Source organism: Jaculus jaculus, chromosome 16, assembly GCF_020740685.1.
Source record: "Jaculus jaculus isolate mJacJac1 chromosome 16, mJacJac1.mat.Y.cur, whole genome shotgun sequence".
Lineage (NCBI taxonomy): Eukaryota > Metazoa > Chordata > Mammalia > Rodentia > Dipodidae > Jaculus > Jaculus jaculus.
Genome location: NC_059117.1, coordinates 14,692,497 through 14,716,675, shown reverse-complemented (window position 1 = coordinate 14,716,675; position 24,179 = coordinate 14,692,497). Strand labels below are relative to the sequence as shown.

General features: G+C 44.8%; 1 protein-coding gene across 1 annotated transcript in view; it reads right to left on the bottom strand.

The window, feature by feature from the left end:
• Gck (glucokinase) overlaps positions 1-21,521 on the bottom strand; it is a 55,332-nt gene extending 33,811 nt beyond the window's left edge. The window contains exon 1 of the mRNA XM_012947581.2: positions 21,201-21,521. Coding sequence (XP_012803035.1) covers positions 21,201-21,242 — 42 coding nt within the window. The 5' untranslated portion in view covers positions 21,243-21,521. The remainder of the gene's footprint in view (positions 1-21,200) is intronic.
• Positions 21,522-24,179: the final 2,658 nt, after the last annotated feature.

The following is a 24,179-nucleotide window of genomic DNA, read 5'->3' as shown; positions in this document are numbered from 1 at the left end:
TAATCCCAGTACTCAGGAGGCAGAGGTAGGTGGATTTCTGTGAATTCATGGCCACCCTGAGACTACATAGTGAATTCCAGGTTATCCTGGGCTAGAGAGAAAGACTCTACCTTGAAAGAGAGAGAGAGAGAAGAATAGAGAGAAATAGAGCAAAAGGGTGCACCAGGGTCTCTAGCCCCTGTAAAGAAACTTCAGACGCATGTGTCACCCTATGCATCTGTTTTATATAGGTACTGGGGAATTTTGAACCTGGATCCTCAGGCTTCTCAGGCAAGTGCCTTACCTGCTAAGCATATCTCCAGATCTGAAAAAAATTTTTTTTTCAAGGTAGGGTCTCACTCTAGCCCAGGCTGACCTGGAATTAGTGTCAGGGTGGCCTTGAACTCATGCCACCACACCCAGCTGAAAGTTTTATTTTTATTTTTTTACTTTTTTTGGGGGGGGGTTGAGATAAGATCTCACTCTAGCCCAGGCTGACCTGGAATTCACTCTATATTCTTAGGTTGGCCTTGAACTCATGGCAATCCTCCTACCTCTGCCTCCTGAGTGCTAGAATTTAAAGTGTGCACCACCACACCCAGATATCTTTATTTTTTTAAAGTTATTTATTTAAGAGAGAGAGAGGTGTAGCTATATAGAGAAAATGGGCATGCCAAGGCCTCTAGCCACTGCAAATGAACTCCAGATGCATGCACCACATAGTGCATCTGGCTTTATGTAGGTACTGGGTAATTGAACCTGGGTCCTTAAGCTTTGTGGGCAAGTACCTTAACTGCTGAGCCATTCCTCCATCCCTGAAGAAAGCTTCAAGTGGGGGTAGGGAGAAGGATGGAGACAATGAAGGAGTGGTGATATAGTTAAGCAAAAGTAATGATGTATGAGAAAGACATATGGAAACTTACTTCTTTGTTAGCTAATTAAAAATCATATATATATTTTTTGAGGTAGGGTCTCACTTTAGCCCAGGCTGATCTGGAATTCACTATGTGATCTCAGGGTGGCCTCAAACTCATAGTGATCCTCCTACCTCTGCCAAGTGCAGGGATTAAAGGCGTGCCTCACCATGCCTGGCCTTTAATTTAAAATATTTAAAAAAGAGTTTGTGGAACTGGATAGATGGCTTATCAGTTAAGGTGCTTGCTGGCAAACCCAAAGGAACCAGGTTCAATTCCCCAGTACTCACATAAAGCCAGATGCACAAGGTGGTGCATGCATCTGGGGTTCATTTGCAGTGGCTAGAAGCCCTGGTGTGCCCATTCTCTCCCTCTCTATCTGCCTCTCCCTGTCTTTCCTTCTCTCTCTCTCTCTCATAAATAAATAATATATTTTTAAAATTTATTCTTTTTGCAAGGGGAGAGAGAGGGAGAGAGAGAAGAGAAGAGAAGAGAAGGGAAGAGAAGAGAAAAGAAGAGAAGAGAATGGGCATGGCAGGAAACTCCAGCTACTGCAAATGAATTCCAGATGCATGTGCCACTTTGTGCACTTGGCTTTTATGTGGGTACTGGGGAATTGAATCTAGTCCTTAGGCTTTGCAGGTAAGCGTCTTAAGTGCTAAGCCATCCCTCCATCTCAAACACACACACATATATTTTAAAAAGTTTAAACAGAAGTACTTTGTGTGGGTAGATCATGATGTTCCCAGAAGCATAGGTTGTTGTAGGAAAATCCCAGTGGCCAGTGGCAGGGGTCCCTGCATCGGAGAAAACTCATCAGTCATCTTGCCCATCAGTGAACCCTGTAAGCTATACAACCAGCCACTCAGGCAAGATGTGCCCAGTGTTACCACAGTGGCATGACTTATGAGCGTAGCCAGCTGCTCTCTCACTAGATTTGAGGCAACGCCAAGGGAGAGAATATATTCCTGGTACTGAAAACCTAGTAAAAAATTAATGGCTGGGAAGATCATCAGTTTTAGCAGGGAAGCTACTAGCAACTTGACTAAATCAATATGTGTTGTTAGATGTTTTTGTTTATGCTCATAGATCAGTGTTCTTGGTCAGAGGAGAGTGAAAAATGCAGATGGTGATGACTGCTGGGGACAATCGAACGTCCTCAAAGTGCTCAGATTAAGTGACTGTTGAGTGCTCAGTGCAAAATGAGACATTCTATCATGCCTTGCATGGCTCAGGGCACATTGCAAAAGTGAGGAGTGGAAAGAACATTGGAGCCAGAGGATGGGGAAGAGAGCTTTGGAATATTGCCTTCTGGCTTTGAAGTGCCCATTGCACTTGTAACCTCACAGTGGCTGTTGTAACTTGTATAAGACCTTCATAATATTTGGCCCATCAACATTCTATCATGGATGGCAGAGGAGAAAAAAAAGACATGAAAAAAGAGGAAGTTGGAAAGAAGGGGTTTGGGGCTGGAGAGATGGTTCAGCAGTTAAGGCACTTGCCTGCAAAGCCTAAGGACCCATGTTGGATCTCTTTTCAGATCCCACATAAACCAGATGCACGAAGGTTAGGCAAGTGCAAGGTCACACATGCCCACCGGTGGCACAAGCGTCTTGAGTTTGATTGCAGTGGCTGAGGCCCTGGCATGTCAATTCTCTCTCTCTCTAAAATAAAACAAAATGAAATAAAAACTTTAAGAAAGGAAGAGGTTCAGTGGCATGGGGGGGGACAAGGGAAGGTAATGGGAAGGGATTATGATAAAAATATACATGTATGGAGCTGGAGAGATGGCTTAGCAGTTAAGTGCTTGCCTGTGAAGCCTAAGGACCCCGGTTCGAGGCTCAATTTCCCAGGACCCACATTAGCCAGATGCAAAGGGGGTGCATACGTCTGGAGTTTGTTTGCAGTGGCTGGAAGTCCTGGCGCACCCATTCTTTCTCTCTTTCTGCCTCCTTCTCTCTGTCACTCTCAAATAAATAAATACAAATAAACAAACAAAACATATACATGTATGAAAATCATCAATAAAAAGTTTTAAAATTTTATTTATTTATTTATTTGTAAGCAGAAAGAGAGAGATAGAAGAAAGAAAGAATGGGCACATCAGGGCCTCTAGCCATTGCAAATGATCTCCAGATGCATGCACCACTTTGTGCACCTGGCTTTACCTGGGCACTGAGGAATTGAACCAGGGTTGTTAGGTTTTGCAGGCAAGTGGCTTAACCACTGAGCAATCTCTCCAGCCCAATTAATTTTTTTTTCTATTTTTAAGTTTGAGACAATTGTCTAGCATGGGCTAGCAATCTAAAGTAAAGCAAGGGAAAATAGAACCATTTGGGGAATAAGGAATTCTAAAGGAGAAACTAATTTTTTTTTTTTTTCCAAGGTAGGTGTCTCACTCTAGCTCAGGCTGACCTGGAATTCATTATGTACTGCTAGGCTGGCCTGATACTCATGGCAATCCTACTACCTTTGCCTCCTGAGTGCTGGGATTAAAGGAGTGTGCCACCATGCCCAGCTCCAATTAAAATTTTTTTAAAGTCCATGCTCAGATGTATTTGTAGTGGATTCTACCAAAGAACTAATACCAATGTTTCTCAAATCATTCCATACATAGGAATTAAAGACACATTATGAAATTCTTTTTAAAAAGTTTGAGGAAGTCCAACAGACTGGACTTTTTCAATATATGCTAGAGAGTGAGAGTGAGAAAGAGAGAGAGAGAGAGAGTGAGAGAGAGAGAAATGGCACCAAGGCATCCAACCACTGTAATAGAACTCCAAACACTTACGCCACCTTGTACGCATGTGCAACCTTGTGTGCTTGCATCACATTGTGTGTCTGGCTTACATGGGATCTGGAGAGCTAAACTTGGGCCCTTAGGCTTCACAGGCAACTGCCTTAACTGCTAAGCCATTTCTCCAGCACTGTAAATTTTTTTTATGAAGCCATACCCAAACCATATAAAGACACAACACAAAAGAATATATAGATCAATCTGTGATGAATATAGATGCAAAATTTTTAAATAAAATACTTGTAAACTGATTTTAAAGAACACATTAAAAAGATCATTCACCATGATGGAATGGCTCAATGTGTGCAAATCAGCGAATGTAACACACAACATAAACAGATTCAAGAACAGAAGTGCCATGGTCATCTCACTAGATGCAAAAAGGTTTTTGACAAAAATCCAACATTCCTTCATAATAAAAGTCCTAAAGAAACTGAGGCTAGAAGCAATTTATTTTAACATAATAAAGGCTTTACAGAACAACCTATAGCCAACATTATACATATGGGGAGAAACCCAAATCATTGTCACTAAAATCAAGAATGAAAGAAAGGTGTCCACTCCCTCCATTATTTTCAAAAAAAAATTTTTTATTAGTTGCGGACATACTCAGTATGAAAATAGCACATGTTGGTACTATCCTTACCCTCATCCCTGCCCACCCCTCCAAAGGGACCCTCCTCACTGGGGATGCCGATTATACCCTTGGGAATTGTGGGTTGTGCATTGTGGGGGTAGCCATCAGTTATGGAGAAGAGGCAACGTCTCTGTGCGTAATGTCTGACTTATGACTCTAACAATCTTTTTGCCCCCTCTTCTGCAAAAGTCCCTGAGCCATGTTGGGTTCGTTTTAGGTCTACTTCAGTGATGGGCTCTTAAGAGAGCCCCTATATATCTGGATTTCTGGTTTGGTAGGAGTTGAGTGTCCTCAGTGTTGATCTCCTTCACCCTTGTGCTAATATCAGGTTCACTAAGAAAGAAACAACTCCTTTTTTTTTTTTTTTTTTCGAGGAGGTAGGGTCTCACTCTAGCCCAGAATTCACTATGTAGTCTCAGGCTGGCCTCAAACTCACAGTGATTCTCCTACTTCTGCCTCCCTAGTGCTGGGATTAAAGGCATGTGCCACCATGCCTGGCTCAACTCCATTCTTTAAAAAAAAAAATTACTGGAAACAGAGAGAGGGAGATACAGAGAGAGAAAGAGAGAGAGAATGAATGGGTATACCAGGACCTCTAGCCATTGCAAACAAACTCCAGACACATACACTACTTTGTGCATCTGGCTTATGTGGGTACTGGGGAATCAAACCTGGGTCCTTAGGCTTCATAGGCAAATGCCTTAACTGCTAAGCCATCTCTCCAGCACTCTCCATTCTTATTCAATATAATGCTTGAAGTTTTTATTAGAGCAATAAGATAAGAGAAGGAGGAAGGCTGAGGTAAGAAGAGTGTTGTGAGTTCAAGGCCAGCCTGAGAGTAATTCTAAGTCAGCCTGGACTAGAGCAAGACCCTATATCAGAAAAAAGGAAGTTAAAGTGTCCTTATTTATGGATAATATAATTCTCTATATAAGTGGCCCTAAAGGCTCAGTCAGAAAACTCTTAAAAGTAATGGACAGTCTTATAAAAGTGGCAGGAGGGCAGGAGAGATGGCTTAGCAGTTAAGCCCTGTGAAGCCCTGCCTGTGAAGCCTAAGGACCCCCGTTGTAGGCTCGATTCCCCAGGACCCACGTTAGCCAGATGCACAAAGGGGGGGGGGGCGCATGCATTTGGAGTTTGCAGTGGCTGGAAGCCCTGGTGCGCCCATTCTCTCTCTCTCTGCCTCTTTCTCTTTCTGTCGCTCTCAAATAAATAAATAAAAATTAAAACAAAAAATTTTTAAAGTGGCAGGATACAAAATTAACATAAAAATCTCCAATCTTCCTATATACCAATACCAAACACACAGAGGAAGAACTTAGGGAAACAGTCCCCATTCACAAAGGCAACAACAAAAAATACCCAGGGTTGATTCCCCAGTACCCATGTACATCCAGACACACAATGTGGCACATCAGCGTGGCTAGAGTTTGTTTGCAGTAACAAGTGGCTCTGCTGCTCCCATACACACTTTTTCTCTCTCACACACACAAATAAGTATTTGAAAAAATTAAAAATGGGCTATAATACTTGTTGATGTTCTATTCACAATAACTGGGAATTAAAATCTGGCCAGATGGCCATCAAATGATGAATGGATAATGAAGATGTGGTCCATACACACAGTGGGATTCTACTCAGTGGTAAGGAAAAATGAAATGATTGAGTTTTCAGGAAGATACACGGACTTGGAAAGAAATTATACACTAATAAGGGTCACACAGGCTCAGAAAGACAAGTGGCACATGTTTTCTCTCATATGCAGCTCCTCATGTGGAACCGCTTGATCCGTTTGTAAGTTGTAGTAAGTGCAGGGGTGGCTTACAGTGTGCCCAGAAGCTATAGATTGTCGGGAGAAAATTTCAGTACCTGAGGTGGGCTACCTTCCAGTGAGGTGTTGGTCAGGAAGGCCCCCAGCGCCTCCAAAACATTACAGGTGATTGCCAAGGCTCTTTGTTGCCCACCAGAACTAGATGGCAAGACCCACCCACCAGATGGCAAGACCCTATTGGTGAAGATGTCAAATGCTTGAGCTGCAGATCACTGTGAAATCAGGCTGAAGCTGAGCTGGAAACCTCCTTCCTGTAGACTATCTGTTGGGAAAAGCTATACACTCTGTTGAAGGAGAAAAGTCATCAACGGTCTTAAACAGAAAGTGGATTCTGCAAGCTTTATAACTGGACAGCCAGGCCAAATGTGCCAACTGTTGCAATGGTGATATGTCTGGTAGGTGGGAAATCAATTGCTGTCTTATTGGACTTGAGACCCGTTCCCCAGGAGGGAGTCCATGCCTGGTACTGAAAACCTAATTAAAAGCTTGTGGTTGGGGAGGTCATAAGCCATAAGAAGGGGAACTACTACCTAACATCTGTCTAAATGGATATATTCTGCCCACCAAACTGCCCTTGAAATACTTATGTTTATGCCCACATATTAATGCTACTCTCACTTTTGGTTAGGAAAATTTCTTTTTTTTTTTTGAGATAGGGTCTCATTTTAGCCCAGGCTGACCTAGAATTCACTATGTAGTCTCAGGGTGGCCTTGAACTCACAGTAATCCTCCTGCCTCTGCCTCCCGAGTGCTGGGACTAAAGGTATGTACAACCATGCTCGACTTTTTTTTTGGGGGGGGGTAGGGTTCCACCCTAGTCCAGGCTGACCTGGAATTCACTATGTAGTCTCAGGGTAGTCTTGAACTCACAGTGATCCTCCTACCACTGTCTCCTGAGTGCTGGGGTTACAGGCATGTGCCACCATGCCTGGCTAGGAAAACCCCTTTAAAAAAATTTTTTTGTTCATTTTTATTTATTTATTTGTGTGTGACAGAGAGAGAAAGAGACACACACACAGAGAGAGAGAGAGAGAGAGAGAGAGAGAGAGAGAGAGAGAGAGAATGGGCACGCCAGGGCTTCTAGCCACTGCTAATGAATTCCAGACGTGTGCACCCCCTTGTGCATCTGACTAACCTGGGTCCTGGGGAACCGAGCCTCAAACCAGAGTCCTTAGGCTTCTCAGGCAAGTGCTTAACTACTAAGCCATCTCTCCAGCCTGGAAAACCCCTCTTTCCAGATGGCAGTGACCACTGGAGAGATCAAAACTGATAAAAGTGCTAGGCAAAGTGATGTGTGCCTTTAATGCTAGCATTCTTGAGGCAAAGGTGGGAGGATTGGCAGGAGTTTGAGGCCAGCCTGGGACTACAGGGTGAATTCCAGGTCAGCCTAGGCTAGAGTGAGACCCTATCTCAAAAAAGAACAAAAATAAAACTCACCATGCTGCTGAGAAGTGACAGTGGAGTGCTCAGCACTAAATGAGTCACCTCTATCATACCCGCCAAGGCTCAGGTGCCATTGCAGACGAGGCGGCGGGAAGAATGTAAGAACCAGAGGAAGGGAGGAGTGCTTTGTAATGTCATCTCCCATGGTGGTGGTGGTATTGCTAGACTTACCTACAATGTGCCTGCACAATAAGAGAGAAAAATGATGACATCAAAATACAAGAGAGAATAGTTGGAAAGAAGAGATTCAGTATCTGTGGGGAGATTTGGGATGGGGAAAAGAGAGGGTGGTGGGTGGGGATTATGATCATGATATATTGCCTATATGTATGGAGGTTGTCAATAAATGTTAAAAATAATAGCAAAAGCCAGGCGTGGTGGCTCACACCTTTAATCCCAGCACTTGGGAGGCAGAGGTAGGAGAATTGCTGTGAGTTCAAGGCCACCCTGAGTCTAAATACTGAGTTCCAGGTCAGCCTGAGCTAGAGTGAGACCCTACCTTGAACCCTCCCCCCCCAAAAAAAAAAGAAAGTAAAAGAGCAAAAAAATAAATAATCAATAAATGAGTTAAGGCATGGAAAAGAGAGTTCTTAAGAAATACAAATATCCAGTAGATATTTTTAAAAAGTGCTCAACATACTCAGAGAGAGAAAGAGAATGGGTGCAGCAGGGCCTCTAGCCACTGTAAACTCCAGATGTATGTGCCACCATGTGCATCTGGCTTACGTGGGACCTGAGGAATTGAACCTGGATCCTTAAACTTCATAGGCAAGCACCTTAACTGCTAAGCCATCTCTCCAGACTGAAACCTGCTACTTTATAAGCTAATTAGAAAGCAATTTTTTTTTTTTTTTGGTTTTTTTGAGGTAGGGTCTCACTGTGGTCCAGGTTGACCTGGACTAAAAAATACACAGTATTCCCACTGTTGTTGGTTGCAACTAGAGCTAGATAATAAAAGCCTGTTGCTGAAGGCACCATATGCTTGGGTTGCAGGGCACAGAGGAACCAAGGTGTACTGAGCTTCCTCTCTACTGGCTGGCTGGCTTTCATAGTGCCAGAGATGCTCTGCAGGCTGCTGGGGGAAATCGTCACCAACTCAGCTTGCCAGGCAAAATAGGCCCACTGGTGCAATAAAGGCCTGCCTGTTATGAGGGAGACAACTGCTTTTTGACTGGATGAGAGGCCCGCTCCATAGAAGGAATTCATGCCTGGTACTATAAACCTGGGCAAAAGCCCGTAACTGGTGAGGTCATAGGCCTTAATGGGGAAGCGATTATTGTTTTACTAAATGGACATAATATATGCTTCCTAAATATTTATGTTTATGCTCATGGATTAGTACTACTGCCAGCTTTGGTCAGAGAAACTGCTTTTCAAAGAAGGCAACAGTTAGTGCAGACTCATAACTGGTCAAAGTGTTGAGAGTGAGTGAGTGTTGAGTGCTCAGACATAAACAGGACATCTAAATTACGGCTCCAAGGTTTCGAGGACATCACAGAAGAGGGCATGGAAAGAATGTAAGATCTGGAGGAGGAAGTAGAATGTTGTGGAATACTGTCTTCAAGGCAGGACGTGGCTGTTGTACTTTCACCAGATGTTATTACCTGGGTACAAGCTGCACAGGATTGTTCCCATGCGCTTGTAAATAATCACTCTAAACCCTGTCAGAAACCTTAATAAAGCACAATGAGACACACACACACACACTGAGGGAGAAAACGAGCATGGAGGTAGAAATGGGATTAGTTGGGAGGATGAAGGGTGTCAGCAGGAGTGGGAGAGGAGCAAGTGAAGGTAACGGGTGAATATGATAAATATATATTGTATATATGGATGAAAGGATCATAATGAAGCTCGTTACTGTGTATAATCAACATTCACTATTAAAAACATGTTATCATGGAGGAGGGGACTCAAAAGGGCTTTTCAGGGCTGGAGAGATAGCTCAGTGGTTAAGGCGCTTGCCTGCAAAGCCTAAGGACCCAGTTCGATGCCCTAGCGCCCACATAAGCCAGAGGCACAAAGTGGTGTATGCTTCTGGTGTTTGTTTGCAGCGGCTAGAGGCCCTGGTGCACTCATTTTTTTCTCTAACTGCCTCTTGTACTCTTTCTCCCCCCCTTTTGCTCTTTCAAATAAATAATAAAATGTTTTTAAAAAGGGCTTTGCAGGGCTGAAGGGATGCCTTAGTGATTAAGTGTTTGCCTGCAAAGCCAAAGGGCCCAGGTTCAATTCCCCAGGACTCACGTTAGCCAGATGCACAAGGGGGCGCACGCGTCTGGAGTTTGTTTGCAGTGGCTGGAGGCCCTGGCACACCCATTCTCTCTCTCTCTCTGCTCATTCTCTCTCTCTCTTTCCCTCTTTCTCTGTCAAATAGATAAATAACTAACAATATTTTTAAAAGGGCATTGTAAATTTATAGGCAGTTAACAGTTGCTTAGAGAGAGAGGCTCATGAAACCCTACCTAGGTTTATTCTAAAATATTAAAATGGCAAATATTAAGTCCTCAACTTACAACAACTTGGCATCTGATTTTTTTTTAAGTTCATGGTGGAATGAAAGGATGCACATTCAATGGAAATCCTTCTCCAAATTTTGATGTTTATGTTTTCCTGGGCTCCTTGTACGTCCTTTTGTGAATCCGGGCAATAGCAGGTACCACAGCCAGGCAGTCGTGTGATCATGAGGGGGACAACTGAGACTGCGCAGAGCTTTGTTGCTAAGATATGAGGGTTGGTGGGGTTGATGAATTAAATGCATTTTCCACTCAATGGTATTTTCAACTTCTAATGGATATGTCAGGTTCCAAACCCATCACAAGTTACAGAGTCTGTGTAATCTGTTCTGTGCTTTGTCCTAAAGTTTTCATATGGATTTATTTGTGTGACCCTCAGGGCAGCCCTATGAAATATCATCACTTGACCCAGTGAGGACATTATGCCACAGAGAGATCAAATGACTTGTTTTCATGACCTTATGTAGTATGAGATTCAAGTCCTGAACTCTGTCTTCAGGGCCCACTTGTAATCGCAGAGCTACCCTGTCTTTGCGAGCTGAAGGGAAAGGAGGTCAGCGAGACCTTATATGGCACGAGGCAGTGGTGGTGGGTAAAGCATGTCAGGGTGGAGGCCATGGAAGCAGAGGACGTAACACAGTTCACAGAAACAAATGTGGTCCCATACACAGGGTTCTTCTCAGGATCTATATAGAGACAATCCCCCCCAGGAAGCCAAGCACACAATAGTCACATGTCCAGAACATACAGAAAACTTTTCCAACTAAATAAGCTGACAGGGCTGTAGAGATGGGCCAGCAGTTAAGGTGCTTGCTTGCAAAGTCTAATGACCTGGGTTCAATTCCCTAGAACGAGATGCCAGATGCACAAACTGGTGTATGCATCTGGAGTTCATTTGCTGGAAGCTGCCTTGGTGTGCCCCTTCTCTCTCTCCCCACTCTCTGTGCAAATAAATAAATAAATAATATTATTAAAAATAAGGTGACAGTCCAATGTGGAAAAAAAGAAGCTTACCAAGGGGTTGGAGAGATGGCTTAGCAGTTAAGGCACTAGCCTTCAAAGCCTCGGTTCAATTTCCCAGGACCTACCTAAGCCAGATGCACAAGGTGTTGCATGCATCTGGAGTTCGTTTGCAGTGGCTGGAAGCCCTGATACACCCATTCTCTCTCTGTCTCTCTCTCTCTCCCTCTCTCTCTTTGTTTCTTTTCCTCTGTCAAATAAATGAATAAAAAAGGAAGCTTACCAAAGAATGTTCACTACAGATACACACACACACACACACACACACACACACACACACACACACGGCATCATTAGTCAAAAAAGAGAAGTACGAAGCCAGGCGTGGTGGTTCACGCCTTTAATCACAGCACTCAGGAGACAGGGGTAGGAGGATCACCATGAGTTCAAGGCCACCCTGAGACTACATAGTGAGTTCTAAGTGAGCCTGAACTTGAGTGAGACCCTACCTCAAAGCCCTCCCCCAGAAAAAAAGAGGGAGAGAGAGAGAAGCTCAAATTAAACCTACACTGATATACTATAAACATACCCACCAGAATGGCTATGATTTAAAAAGGTGAACACAACCAAAAGTTAAGGAGGATGTGGAGCAACTGGAATCCTCCTACATTGTAGGGGGTGGGGGAATACCAAATTCTTCTAAGGGTACATGCATACTTACAAGAAGCCAGCCTCGGTCTCTACCACCTTCCCGCCCCACCTGTGCAAGTGAAAACTCACAAGTACACTAAGACTTGCTCTGGAATGCTCACAACTGCCTCACTCACGACAGCTGAGCCTGGGAACAGCCCAGAGGCTGACACCTACTGCTCAGCCATGGGAAGGGCAAAGGTGGCACACAAGTTAGCTGGCAAAGCTTCCTGCCAAATCAAGAACCAGACACAGCAGACTGCACTCAAGGACACCACACACAGGACATTCTGTAAAAGGCAAGACAAGAGCCGGGCGTGGTGGTGCACGCCTTTAATCCTAGCATTTGGGAGGCAGAGGAAGAAGGATCGCCATGAGTTCAAGGTCACCCTGAGACTACAGAGTGAATTCCAGGTCAGCCTGGGCTAGAATGAGACCTACCTCGAAAAATAAATAAATAAATAAATAAATAAAGGCAAGACAAAAAGAGGGAAAACAGACTAGTGGTGTCTGGGGACTGGAATGGGAGAGGTGATTGATGGCCAGGCGGAGGACCAAGGGGGCTTAGGGCGATGGCAAAAGAAGTGTGCATGCTGGTGGCATTCTGAAGAGACCGAAGCAAGGTCAAAGGCGGGAATGAAAGGTTGTGACCTAGATGAGCAGGGAAGGCGGAGGCCAGGAAAGTGTGTGAACCAGGAAGGGGAGTCCTTGTATGGTGAGGGAACCTCAGCACTGTGCTGGCAAAGGGAGGAGGCCTGAGTGGTGGCCTTGGATGCTTTCCTTACTATCAACACTCCACCCTGACGTCACATGAGAGCGCTGAACCAAGAAAGCACCAACTTCCTCCTGAACTGAAGCTCACACTCCCCATAGCTGCTCAAATAACCACCCTAGGGCTGGAGAGATGGCTTAGCGGTTAAGCGCTTGCCTGTGAAGCCTAAGGATCCCGGTTCGAGGCTCGGTTCCCCAGGTCCCACGTTAGCCAGATGCACAAGGGGGCGCACGCGTCTGGAGTTCGTTTGCAGAGGCTGGAAGCCCTGGTGCGCCCATTCTCTCTCTCTTCCTCTATCTGTCTTTCTCTCTGTGTCTGTCGCTCTCAAATAAATAAATTAAAAAAAAAAATAACCACCCTAAAACTTCCTCCTTTTCCTTAGCTTGAGACAAATCCTCTCTGCCCAGTTGCCCCCTAAACCAAGATTTCCCCCTTGACTTCTGATCCTCTAGGCCCACCAAGGCCACCCAAAAAGCTGCAGTTCTCCACAGTGCCTTGACGGAGTGGGCTGGGCTGGGTCTGAAACAGTTGAGGGAAGCAAAACGCTGTACCTGCCGACTTACTCCAGTGTTAACCGTCCAACTAGCTAACCTCACTCTGCTGAGGATGTCCCATTTGGACTTCCTGGGCAGATGAACTGCTCATGACTTTGTTTTTTTTTTTTTATGACTTTGTTTTTTGATCTTTAAAAAAAATTGACAACTTCCATAATTATAGACAATAAGCCATGATAATTCCTTCCCTTCCACCATCATATCCTTTCTCCTCTCAATCAGTTTCTCTTTTATTTTGATGCCATCATCTTTGCCTCCTATTATGAGGGTCTCGTGTAGGTAGTACCAGGCCCTGTAAGGTCATGGATATCCAGGCCATTTTGGGTCTGGGAGATTGCACTGTAAGCAGTTGTCCCTTTCCTTTGGCTCTTACATTCTTTCTGCCCCTCTTCCACAACGGACCCTGAGCCTTGGAGGGTGTGAGAGATGTCTCAGTGCTGAGCACTCCTCTGTTGCTCATGACTTTTGCAGCCAATTTGAAAATCTGTTGGAGAGCTCATTCACTGATAGCAGGTTTACTCTTCAGGATTACAGTGGTCTATGGTATGAAATGAGAGAAAGTATGATGCCCACACAAGAACCAAATATCTCTAAAACACTCGAGATAAATCAGCCCACTAAATACTTGCACATAATATAATGCTTTTAAAACACCAACTATCTATCTCTTTAACCCCTAATGAACTTAATAGTGGGCATGTTTGCATGCATGAATAATTCCTTCTTTCATAAACACTACCATGGATGCCATAGTCATTTCCCTAAGGCTTAGAACTGGCTACTAACAGCTCACAACTGGGTTCATTCCTTGGACTTGCTCTTCCAATTTATGAGGTCAGATGACCTAGGAATATCTAGGAGGTTATGCCTTCCTCAGAGCTGGCATGGTGGTCTGCACATGGAATATTTCCCATAGCCTCAAGTGTTTGTGATTATGCTTTATATTTAATCCCCTGCTGCTAGAACCTTTGGGAGGCAAACCCTTGCTGGAGGAGTTGTGTCATTGGGGCATCAATGACCTTGAGCTTTATTAGTCCAGTCCACTAGATGTCCAGTAAAGTCACTCGTGCTGCTATCTCCCAATTGACATGACAAACTGTAACACCCAGCCTCTGCTCTGCCATGCTTTCTCCACCATGATAAAACTTCCTCTCTAAACTGTACGCCTGAAATAAACCCTTTCCTCCCATCAGCTGCTTCTGGCCAGGTTTTTGTCCCATCAGTGAGAAAGCAGCTGCTATCAGTTGGCAAAGAAAACTGAGTACCCTTGCATTATTTAGGACATTTACTAAAAATGACTTATTGTTCATCTAAAATTCAAATTTAACTGGGTATCCTATTTTCTTTTCTTTCTTTCTTTCTTTCTTTCTTTCTTTCTTTCTTTCTTTCTTTTTTTCTTTCTTTCTTTCTTTCTTTTTTTCTTTTTTTCTTTCTTTCTTTCTTTCTTTCTTTCTTTCTTTCTTTCTTTCTTTCTTCCTTTCTTTCTTTCTTTCTTTCGCCAAATATAGCAGTCCCAGCCTCTCCCCAGTTGCTCCCAGTGACTGATGGATGTAGAAATGGGGCTTTTTTTCACTGACAACATGTGGACCTCTCACTAATGGTGGGAAGAATAGGTGGTAGAAGAAATACTGATAGTCTTGGCATATAACAGCAGTCAACTACCAAGACTCTATGGGGCCTATGGGGAGCTGGAACATTTTGGAAACAGTTGGCTTTTGTATCCATAGGTTTTGCATCAGTAACTTCAACCAAATGGATTTAAAAAATAGGAAAAATGTGTCTGTACCAAAGATGAACAGATTTTTGCTTGTCATGATTCATTAAATAACAGGTGCAACAACACTTTGCATGTCATTGATATTGTAATAGATAAATAATCCAGAGATGATTTAAGGTATACAGGAGGGGACGGACACACACACACACACACACACACACACACACACACACACATCAAATACAAATATGACTTTGTTTTCCATAAAAGAGATGAGCATTCAAAGTGGGTTCTAGAACCAATACTACTGCACAAATGTCACTTGGACACAAGCTTGCAATATTTGACAATCAATCAATAATGAATACATCTACTAAACTAGTGAACAGGTAGTGTATGTACCATGGGTATATTGGAAAATGAATGATTTGCCCCTCAAGCAAGACAGAAAGGGATGGTGAGACATTTAATCATAGTTCACAGAACAATACACAATTTAAAACTTATTGCTTATTTCTGGATTTTTCCATTTAATTTTTAGAATTGCAATTGACCACATGCAGATGAATTCACAGAAAATAAAACTGCAGATAGGTGGGGAAGGGGTTGCTCTATCAATTGCTTAAAAGAAAATGTTCTCAGAGCTGGAGAGATGGTTTAGTGGTTAAGGCACTTGCCTGCAAAACCAAAAGACCCAGGTTTGGTTTTCCAGTGCCCACATAAAGCCAGATGCATTAGGTGGTACATGTATCTGGAGTTTGTTTGCAGTGGGTAGAGGCCCTGGTGTGTCCATTCTCTCTCTCTTTTTCTTGCTGTGCCTCTCTCTCTCTTTCTCTCTCAAACAAACAAATAAATCTTTTTTTTTTTTTTTTTTTTTTTTAAAGCCAGGGGTGGTGGTGCATGCCTTTAATCCCAGCACTTGGGAGGCAGAGGTAAGTGGATTGCCATAAATTTGAGGCCACCCTGAGAATACATAATGAATTCCAGGTCAGCCTGGGCTAGAGAGTGGGACCCTACCTTGAAAAAAAAAAAAGTTCTCACCCCAGTGAGCTAGTGTAGCGTCAGTTGGATTGGAGGGAGATAGTGAAGGAAGTGCTCATGGCTGAGGAGGGATCCCAAGCGTGAGATAAGACAGTATATGTAGTAGAGCTGTAGCTCCTTACAGATATCACAAAACTTGGGACCTGTGAATATATCACCTTATTGAGCAAGACAGACTTCACAGATGTGATTTAGTTAGTGACTTGAGATGAGAAGATTATTCTAGATTATCTGGGTGGGCCAATATCATCACAGGGGTCCTTACAAGATGAAAGAGGGAGGCAGGAGAGTCAGGGAATACGTGATGATGGAAACTGATGTATGAGAGCTACAAATGGTACACTCAAAGATGTAGGAAGGGACCATGGCCTTGAGGATGTAGGAAGGGGTCATGACCTTGAGGATGTAGGAAGGGGCCGTGAGCTGAGGGATTTGGCTGATCTGCAGAAGCTTGCTCTTGGTTGGGTTCCTAGAAGGAATCAGTTCTGCTGAAGCCTTTACTTTAGCCTCATGAGATCCATTTTGGACCCCTGTACTATAATGAAACAGAGTGTGTTTTAAAGCACCTAAGCTTTAACAGTCTGTTATGGTGGCCATTAGCGACTCCCATTACACAGGTTAGGGCATGTAGATTTTCACTGAATAACTTTCATACTCATCAAATTCCTTTGTAAATAAAAATACTTTTGGGTAGTTAAGGTACTTGCTTGTGAAGCCCAAGGACCCAGGTTCGTTTCCCCAATACCCACATAAAGTCAGTTGCACAAGGTTGTGCATGTGTCTGGAGTTCATTTGCAGTGGCTAGAAGTCCTGGCACACCCATTCTCTCTCTCTCTCTCTCAATCTACCTGCCTCTTTCTCTCAAATAAATAAATGGAAACATTTTTTAAAAACATGCTTTTGGGGCAGAGATGGATTAGCAGCTAAGGTGCTTGCCTGTGAAGCCTAAGGACCCAGGTTCAATTTCCCAATACCCATGTAAGCCAGATGCACAAGGTGGTGCATGTGCCTGGAGTTCTTTTGCAGTGGCTAGAGGTCCTGGCATGCCCATTCTCTCTCTCTCTCCCTGTCTCTCTTTCAAATAAATCAATACAACAATTTTTTTTTTTGGTTTTTCGAGGTAGGGTCTCACTCTAGCCCAGGTTGACCTGGAATTCACTATGGAGTCTCAGGGTGGACTTGAACTCACAGCGATCCTCCTACCTCTGCCTCCCAAGTGCTGGGATTAAAGGCATGTGCCACCATGCCTGGCAATAAAAATATTTTAGAAATTACTTCTGGATCATGTAGGCCAGGTAGTACCTTTCTCACTTGGCCTCAGTACCTTGCAAGAGCCTCATGTCAGACTTGCCACTTGGTGGTCTCCGCACAACATCCACTCAGCTAGCCCAGAGTCAACGGCAGTGACTACATGCGGGGACCACAGAGCCATTCACATGGCTTCAAAATCTAGAGGTCTGACTTCAGCCCCAGGCTGTAGTTTTCTATCTGTGAGACCTCAGACACGACATTAGTCAGTTTCATCACCGATCCAGGAGAGATGTTTCTCTTCTTAGAGTGGTTAGAACCAATAAACTGAGCTGTGAAAAAGGCCACAAATACCTCCAATGTGTCTACCTCTCCCTCTAGTAGAGGCTACTTCCTCTGTCCTACAGCTGACCATTCTGCTAAGCATGTCTCCCTCCTCTTCTTAGCAGCTGATGGAGACAGACATCATTGTTCTAATTAGTGACAAGCCACAGTGCCTAAGAGGCCAAGTGGCAGCTCCCAGACTCCCACTAATTTACCTCCCTTAGGGACAGATGCATGTGAAAAGTGGGGGGGGGGGTACAGATATGTTCTGGGGATCAAGGAAGATCCACCTAGCAGGACCTGGGATATAGCAAGCAGTGTTAGGGGCTTTGGGAAACTAGTGGTCTGAATACATGGCAGAAATAGAAAGAGAAATTGTTGGGCTGGAGGCTTAGAAAGCCAGAGGACCCAGGTTTGATTCCCCAGTACCCATGTAAGCCATATGCACAAGGTGGCGCATGCATCTAGAGTTCGTTTGCAAAACTGGAGGCCCTGGCATGCCCATTCTCTCTGTCTTTCTCTCTGTGCCTCTATCTATCTGTCTCTCCCTCTCAATTAAAAAAAAAAAAAGAGAGAGAAATGTCCTCTTAAAAAAAGAAAGAGAAATTGTGAAGTTGATGGGTCTGGACTAAAACTAGGACATTCACCTCAGACTATCTGGCAGCAGCCCCGTCAGCAGCATCTTGCTACACTGGCTATTGCCATCCTCACCTTTGCCTGACTTGACCAAGTCATGGGATTCCTATATACAACTAGACATATGTAGACACACAAGCTCAGAGACACCTCAGGAGCTTTCAGGGAAGGAAGCTGGGACACAGACAGCAACTTTCAAGGAGGCTCAACATGACAATTCTACGAGGAGGGAAGTAGAAGCTAAAAGCATGCAGAAAAGCATCAAGATGAATATGAGAAAAAGCAATCTTCCTTCCAGGGGATAAGGTCCATGCGTCAAGTGGGTGCCAGGAAGGGAGCCAAATAACCTGCGGGCAGCTGAGAAGCAATGCTGATGTGCTGTCAGCTTGCTCCCAACAGCCTTATCATCCTGTTTGGATTGTATTCCCAGGGCTGCTAGATTCGGGTCCTGAAAAAAATCAGTTTGGCTAAGGCTCTTGAAACAGAAATGTGAGAGGAGAGGGAGAAGGTGAGAAGGAGGGGTATGAAGAGGGAGGGAGAGAGAAGAAAGAGGGGAAAGGATGAGAGAGAGAGAGAGAAAGAGAGAGAGAGAGACAGAGAGAGAGAGAGACAGAGAGAGAGAGACACAGAGAGAGACAGATTCAGAGCAACAAAGCCACTGCATTTCTGTTGTCTATAAATACTCAGTCTGCAATATGCAGCCTGAGCTGGCCAATATACCTGGAATGTCATCTCCTAAACTTCCTTCCTAAAAAGTACTCACCAAATGCTCCATGCCAGCCACTAGCCTGGACTCGCCCTATTCTGTTAGGTCCCCAGGACAGGAGAGATGGGTGTATTCTCCCCATGTTTTAAGGTGAAAGCCCTCTGTCCTCATCTCTCTCCTGACTCACTGCTCAGTCCAGGACTGGCTAAGAGGACATCTGGAACTTTCTGTGGTTGGAGAAAGTGACTGTGTTGTGCTCTTCACCATGGAGCTGCAGCCCTCAGGCTCCCTGTGAAGCGCTTCCTGTGAGTAAAGAGGAGGAGACAGAGAAGGGGGACAGGAGCCTTGGACTTTAGGGTGCCTGTTATGTACTACCTCCAAATCAATCTGTAGGTTCTTTCCACACCTGCTGTGGATCCCTCACCCTCTACCTCCCAGGTGATCTGTGAACAGTGTGGATCATTTCATTGTTTTCCAGACCAGTGAGAGGGTTGCAGTGAAAGGGAGGGGAAAGTATAGACTGGAAAATTCTTGAGGAGGATGTCCAGGGCTAAGTTTCATCTCCTGTTGGGGGATGGAGCTCATGCTACCATTAGTAGGAAGGGACTGTGAGGAGGGGTCTTGTCAGTAGGTCCATGAAGCAAGATGGATGGCTGCTCATAGTCAGAGAACCAGAAAAGGTAAAACAGCCAGAGAAACAGAAAAAGTAAAACGGGCCCATTTTAGAGTGATTTTTTCAGGTAAATGAACTACTTTCTCCTGTAATCCCACCTAGATGCAGCCACATCTGAAGCTCTGGGAACAACTTCAAAGTGTGAGGAAGATACTGCCCCCTGTCCCAAGGGGACAGACACCTCACAAGGGACACAGGGCTGGAGCTGATAAGCCTGGGAAGCTCAAGGGGGAGTTAGATGCTTAAAACAATCCTAAAACTCACCTAGGTTCCCTTAAGATGAGGGGTTAAGTTCTCATCCAACCAGGGTCAGGGGAGGGGAGGGGATACTGACTCCTGGACCCTGTTACCAGGCACTGGAATTAGTAACACTCATCCTGTTTTCATTTGGCATTTTATAGTTGATCATCCTAAAGTTGTGACTGCAATTTTGATTCTTTAGATTAAAAATAGGGTTTATTTTAACCACTGACATGTTTGGTACTCACTTAAAGTTTGTGCCTTAACCCTGTGGGACTCTGAGATTCACAGATGACCTGGCCAGAACCATTACTCCCTCCTTATGTGGGCAGAAATAGAAAACGTGTGGGCAGCCCTGGATTCTAAGGATGGCACCCAGTCTAAAAGGCTGCTCATGCCACATGCTGCTGTGAACACAGGGGTTCAGGGACAGCTCTGCTAAGGCCTTTATTGAAATAGTTCACCATACCCAGAAGCGCATGCACACACATGTACACATCATAGTTTCTTTTCCATGTTGGGAAAAGCAATGTACACATCATAGTTTCTTTTCCATGTTGGGAAAAGCATCGGCTCTTCAGACCATACATTCACCTCTCCCTGCCTGCAGCTACCGGGTGTTAATTAAAGAGACCAACTTCCTTCTTCCCAAGTGACGTGAAGTATCCCTTATTCTGGATCTCTTATCCAAACCAAAGCACCACTGACAGGTCCATTGTGGGACTTGGGGCCCTGGCCAGGAACTGCTTGTACGCTGTGGGCCCTCTGACTTGGGCTGGCTGGCTAGTTGTTTTTCTCCTAACATCATCACCTCTGCCAGAAGCAGGCCAGGGAGTGTTTATGCTGACATCATCATTTCACACAGAAAGGAGTTAGCCAGAGGAAAATACGTCCAAAGTGACTGATTCCTGCCACTAGCCTGGTCTCGCCCTATTCTGTTAGGTCCCCAGGACAGGAGAGATGGGTGTATTCTCCCCATGTTTTAAGGTGAAAGCCCTCTGTCCTCATCTCTCTCCTGACTCACTGCTCAGTCCAGGACTGGCTAAGAGGACATCTGGAACTCTCTGTGGTTGGAGAAAGTGACTGTGTTGTGCTCTTCACCATGGAGCTGCAGCCCTCAGGCTCCCTGTGAAGCGCTTCCTGTGAGTAAAGAGGAGGAGACAGAGGAGGGAAAACAGGAGCCTTTGACTTTTTAGGATGCCTGTTAAGTACTACCTCCAAATCAATCTGTAGGTTCTCTCTACCAATACCCTGGGCACCTACCCTACCCCCAACTGGGCTTTTGTTCCCTCTTCCCAGACCTCGAAGCAACTTGACTTCCAGGTTGCAAGGCCAGTCTAAGAAGCAGGGACCTTTCTGTCCCATGTTTCCCCCAAACTTCCTCCAAGCCACATCTTTCTTTAAAAGCCCGTGCATAGAGATCAGAATCTCAGGTGCAAACCCCCTTATAGGCGCCAAACGGAACCACTGAGCTCTGCGGACATGCGCACAAGCACGTCCAGAATGCTTCATGAGAGAGAGATACCTTCTCCTTGGCAGCCTCCATCCTGACTCTGTCATCCAACATCTGCGCAGCAGCCAGCCCAGGTGAGCTGGGACCACTCAGTGTCCACCTCCAAACTTCCAGAAGAGAAATGGCCCCGGCTTCTCCCCACACAGGTCACGACCAGCACGGGGCCACAGAGAATGTAGTCCACCTCAGGCCACTTTGAGATTCAGTCACAGTTTTCTCCTTTTCATTGTTGTCTTCTAGATCCTTCCCCACCCAGGCCTCATCAGGCCCAGCGTTCTCCAGAAAGAGCCATGGCGGCTCCAGGACAGTGTCCTGGGCGTTGACTTTCTCTGTAGCTATGCTGAGCTGTGAGGGCTTGGTGTCCTCCAGACAGACGCAGCGGAAAAGGTCTTTCTCTCTCTCTCTCTCTCTCTCTCTCTCTCTCTCTCTCCACTCGCTTGGGGATGGCTTTTGAGTAATGAGGCAACAGTTGACTGTGTCCCTCAAGCCCCAGGCTGCTTCTCTGGGCTCCGGTCAGTCACTGCTTCCTGCTCCAGCCAGTTGTAGAGGTAGGAGACTCTCCTGCCAGGGCCTCTGTGCTCCTGAGAGGGCCTGTGTTGCCATGGTGACCTTTCTGTCATTAGACCTACCATGCAGAAAACTGGAACTGATGGCCAAAGGCCTCTATATCCATCACCATGGTGATCACTGTCACCTTGTCACCACAGTGCCTGCCAGCCTAGTAAGACATTACCACCGGCGTAGCTCCCAGATCAGTGCGTTGGGGTCTCCCCCAGTCACTAAGGGGCAGAGACCTCCACATTTGGAACCAGAGGCAAGGAAGAGAAGGTGTTTTGGCTGCCAGAATTGCCATGTGCACCAGGGATTGCCAGAAAGCTTCCTGTTACTTCTGCTCCCTCCTGGCCTGATACGGGAGCTGTAATAGTGGGCCTGACCTGCACAAACCCAGCTGGGGTCCACGATGCCCGAGCAGAGGCCAGAGGGACTGTGTGCTCCTCCGGCCTGCTCAGGAAGCCTCAGTCCAGGGTCTGCTCTCATCCTCGAAACCCAAGCGGGAGAGATTTGGGAAGCTTGCACAAATAGGCCTGTTTAGCAGGAAGATTTGGTCAGGGGAACTAGAACAAGGGAGCTAGAGCAACCTTGGGTGCTGGCTAGGTTCAGTCAACAGTCCAAAACAAGAGACAGTGTACTTCACACTTAGGCACTTCTCAGTTAGGGTTGGCCACTTTTAAGCACTCCATGTGGCTCGTGGTTACTGTATTGTATGGGGTGGTACCAAGCTCTGAGCCTGCAGCTCAGTAGAGGAAGTGAGCAGTCATGGCAAGAAGACCTCAGCATTTCACCTGAGTAAATATGTGCAAATGCTTTTTTATTTGTTGTTGTTTTTGTTTTTCAAGGTAGGGTTTCACTCAGTCCAGGATGACCTCGAATTCACTAGGTAGTCTTAGGGTGGCCTTGAACTCACAGCAATCCTACCTCTGCCTCCTGAGTGCTGGGATTAAAGGCATGTGCCACCACGCCCGGCTTTAAATGTTTTTCTTCAGATGGTTTGTAGAAACTGAATTTCTTGTTCAAATGCACATATCTTACATTTTGGCAGCCACAATGCCTGCATAAGGGGCTTCACCAATTTATTAGTACTTTTGCTGACATTAGAAGTATGACTACACCCTAGCCAACCTCTGAGATAATAAATCTTTATTTTTTTTATTAATCTGTCTTCTCACTGTTTGAGTTGCCAAGTAATGACTATACTTTCATATGTTTAGTGATGCATTTCTTCTTTTAAAGTTATTAGCATAGGGCTGGAGGGATGGCTTAGAGGCTAAGGCATTTGCCTGCAAAGCCAAAGGACCCAGGTACAATTCTCCAGGACACACATAAGCCAGATGCACAAGGTGGCACATGCATCTGGAGTTTGTTTGCAGCTGCTGGAGGCCCTGGCTTGCCTAGTCTCTCCCTCCCTCCCTTCCTTCCTCCCTCTCTCTTTCTCTCCACCCCCATCTCTTTCTCTCTCTCTCAAATAAATAAATAAAGTTATTAGCATAAAGTTAGAGTACAAAGTGAAGGGTTTTAAAATGACATCTGCATTCAAATACATCATCTATTTGGTCATATTCATATTTTATTCCCTCTTCTGTCCTATCCCAACTGGCTAACCTCCTATATTTCTTCTTTTAAGGATTATTTATTGAATGACTATATTGCTATTGAATGTTTTCTACTTATCAAGTTCTGGAAACTATTTTTATCTCTTATTTATAAGTTCTAACAATCTTTTGTTTACAAAATATGTTGTATCTTAGAGGCTGTTGCTAAATTTATAACTTGATGAATAGTGTTTTTCATCATAGAGAAGCAACTACTTTTTATGAATTCCAACATTTTCTGAACTCTAGGTCTTCATGTTAAGATAAGCCTTTTCCACCCTCAGAATTGTAAAAGTGTTCTTACACATCTCCTTCCAATCTTTTTTAATTAAAAAAATTATTTAGGGGCTGGAGAGATGGCTTAGTGGTTAAGGCACTTGCCTGTAAAGCCTAAGGACCCAGGTTCCATTCCCAGTTCCCACATAAGCCATATGCACAAATAAGGTGGTGCATGCATCTGGAGTTCATTTGCAGTGGCTGGTGGCCCTAGTGGGCCCATTTCTTCTCTCTCTGTCTCTCTTCTCTCTATCTGCTTGCAAATAAACAAACAAATAAATAAAAGTCTGTGAACCTGACGCTTGGTACCTAGTCTCAAGGAAGTCTGACCACAGAGATGTTCCTCTAGGAAGTGCTCTGGGGTTTCTGCTGTGAAGCTGGAACAAGTACCTCTGTGATCTGGGCAAAGTCACAGAGGTAGGTGGGTGTTTGTTTGCTCACTGGGCAGACTTACAGGGCACAGGCATTTGGTCATGGATGTTATTGCTTCAGTTCTGTCTTTAGTGGGGCTTTTCTTCTAGATCCCGTCACTCAGGCAGGAGCCTGGACTCAAGACTGCATGTCA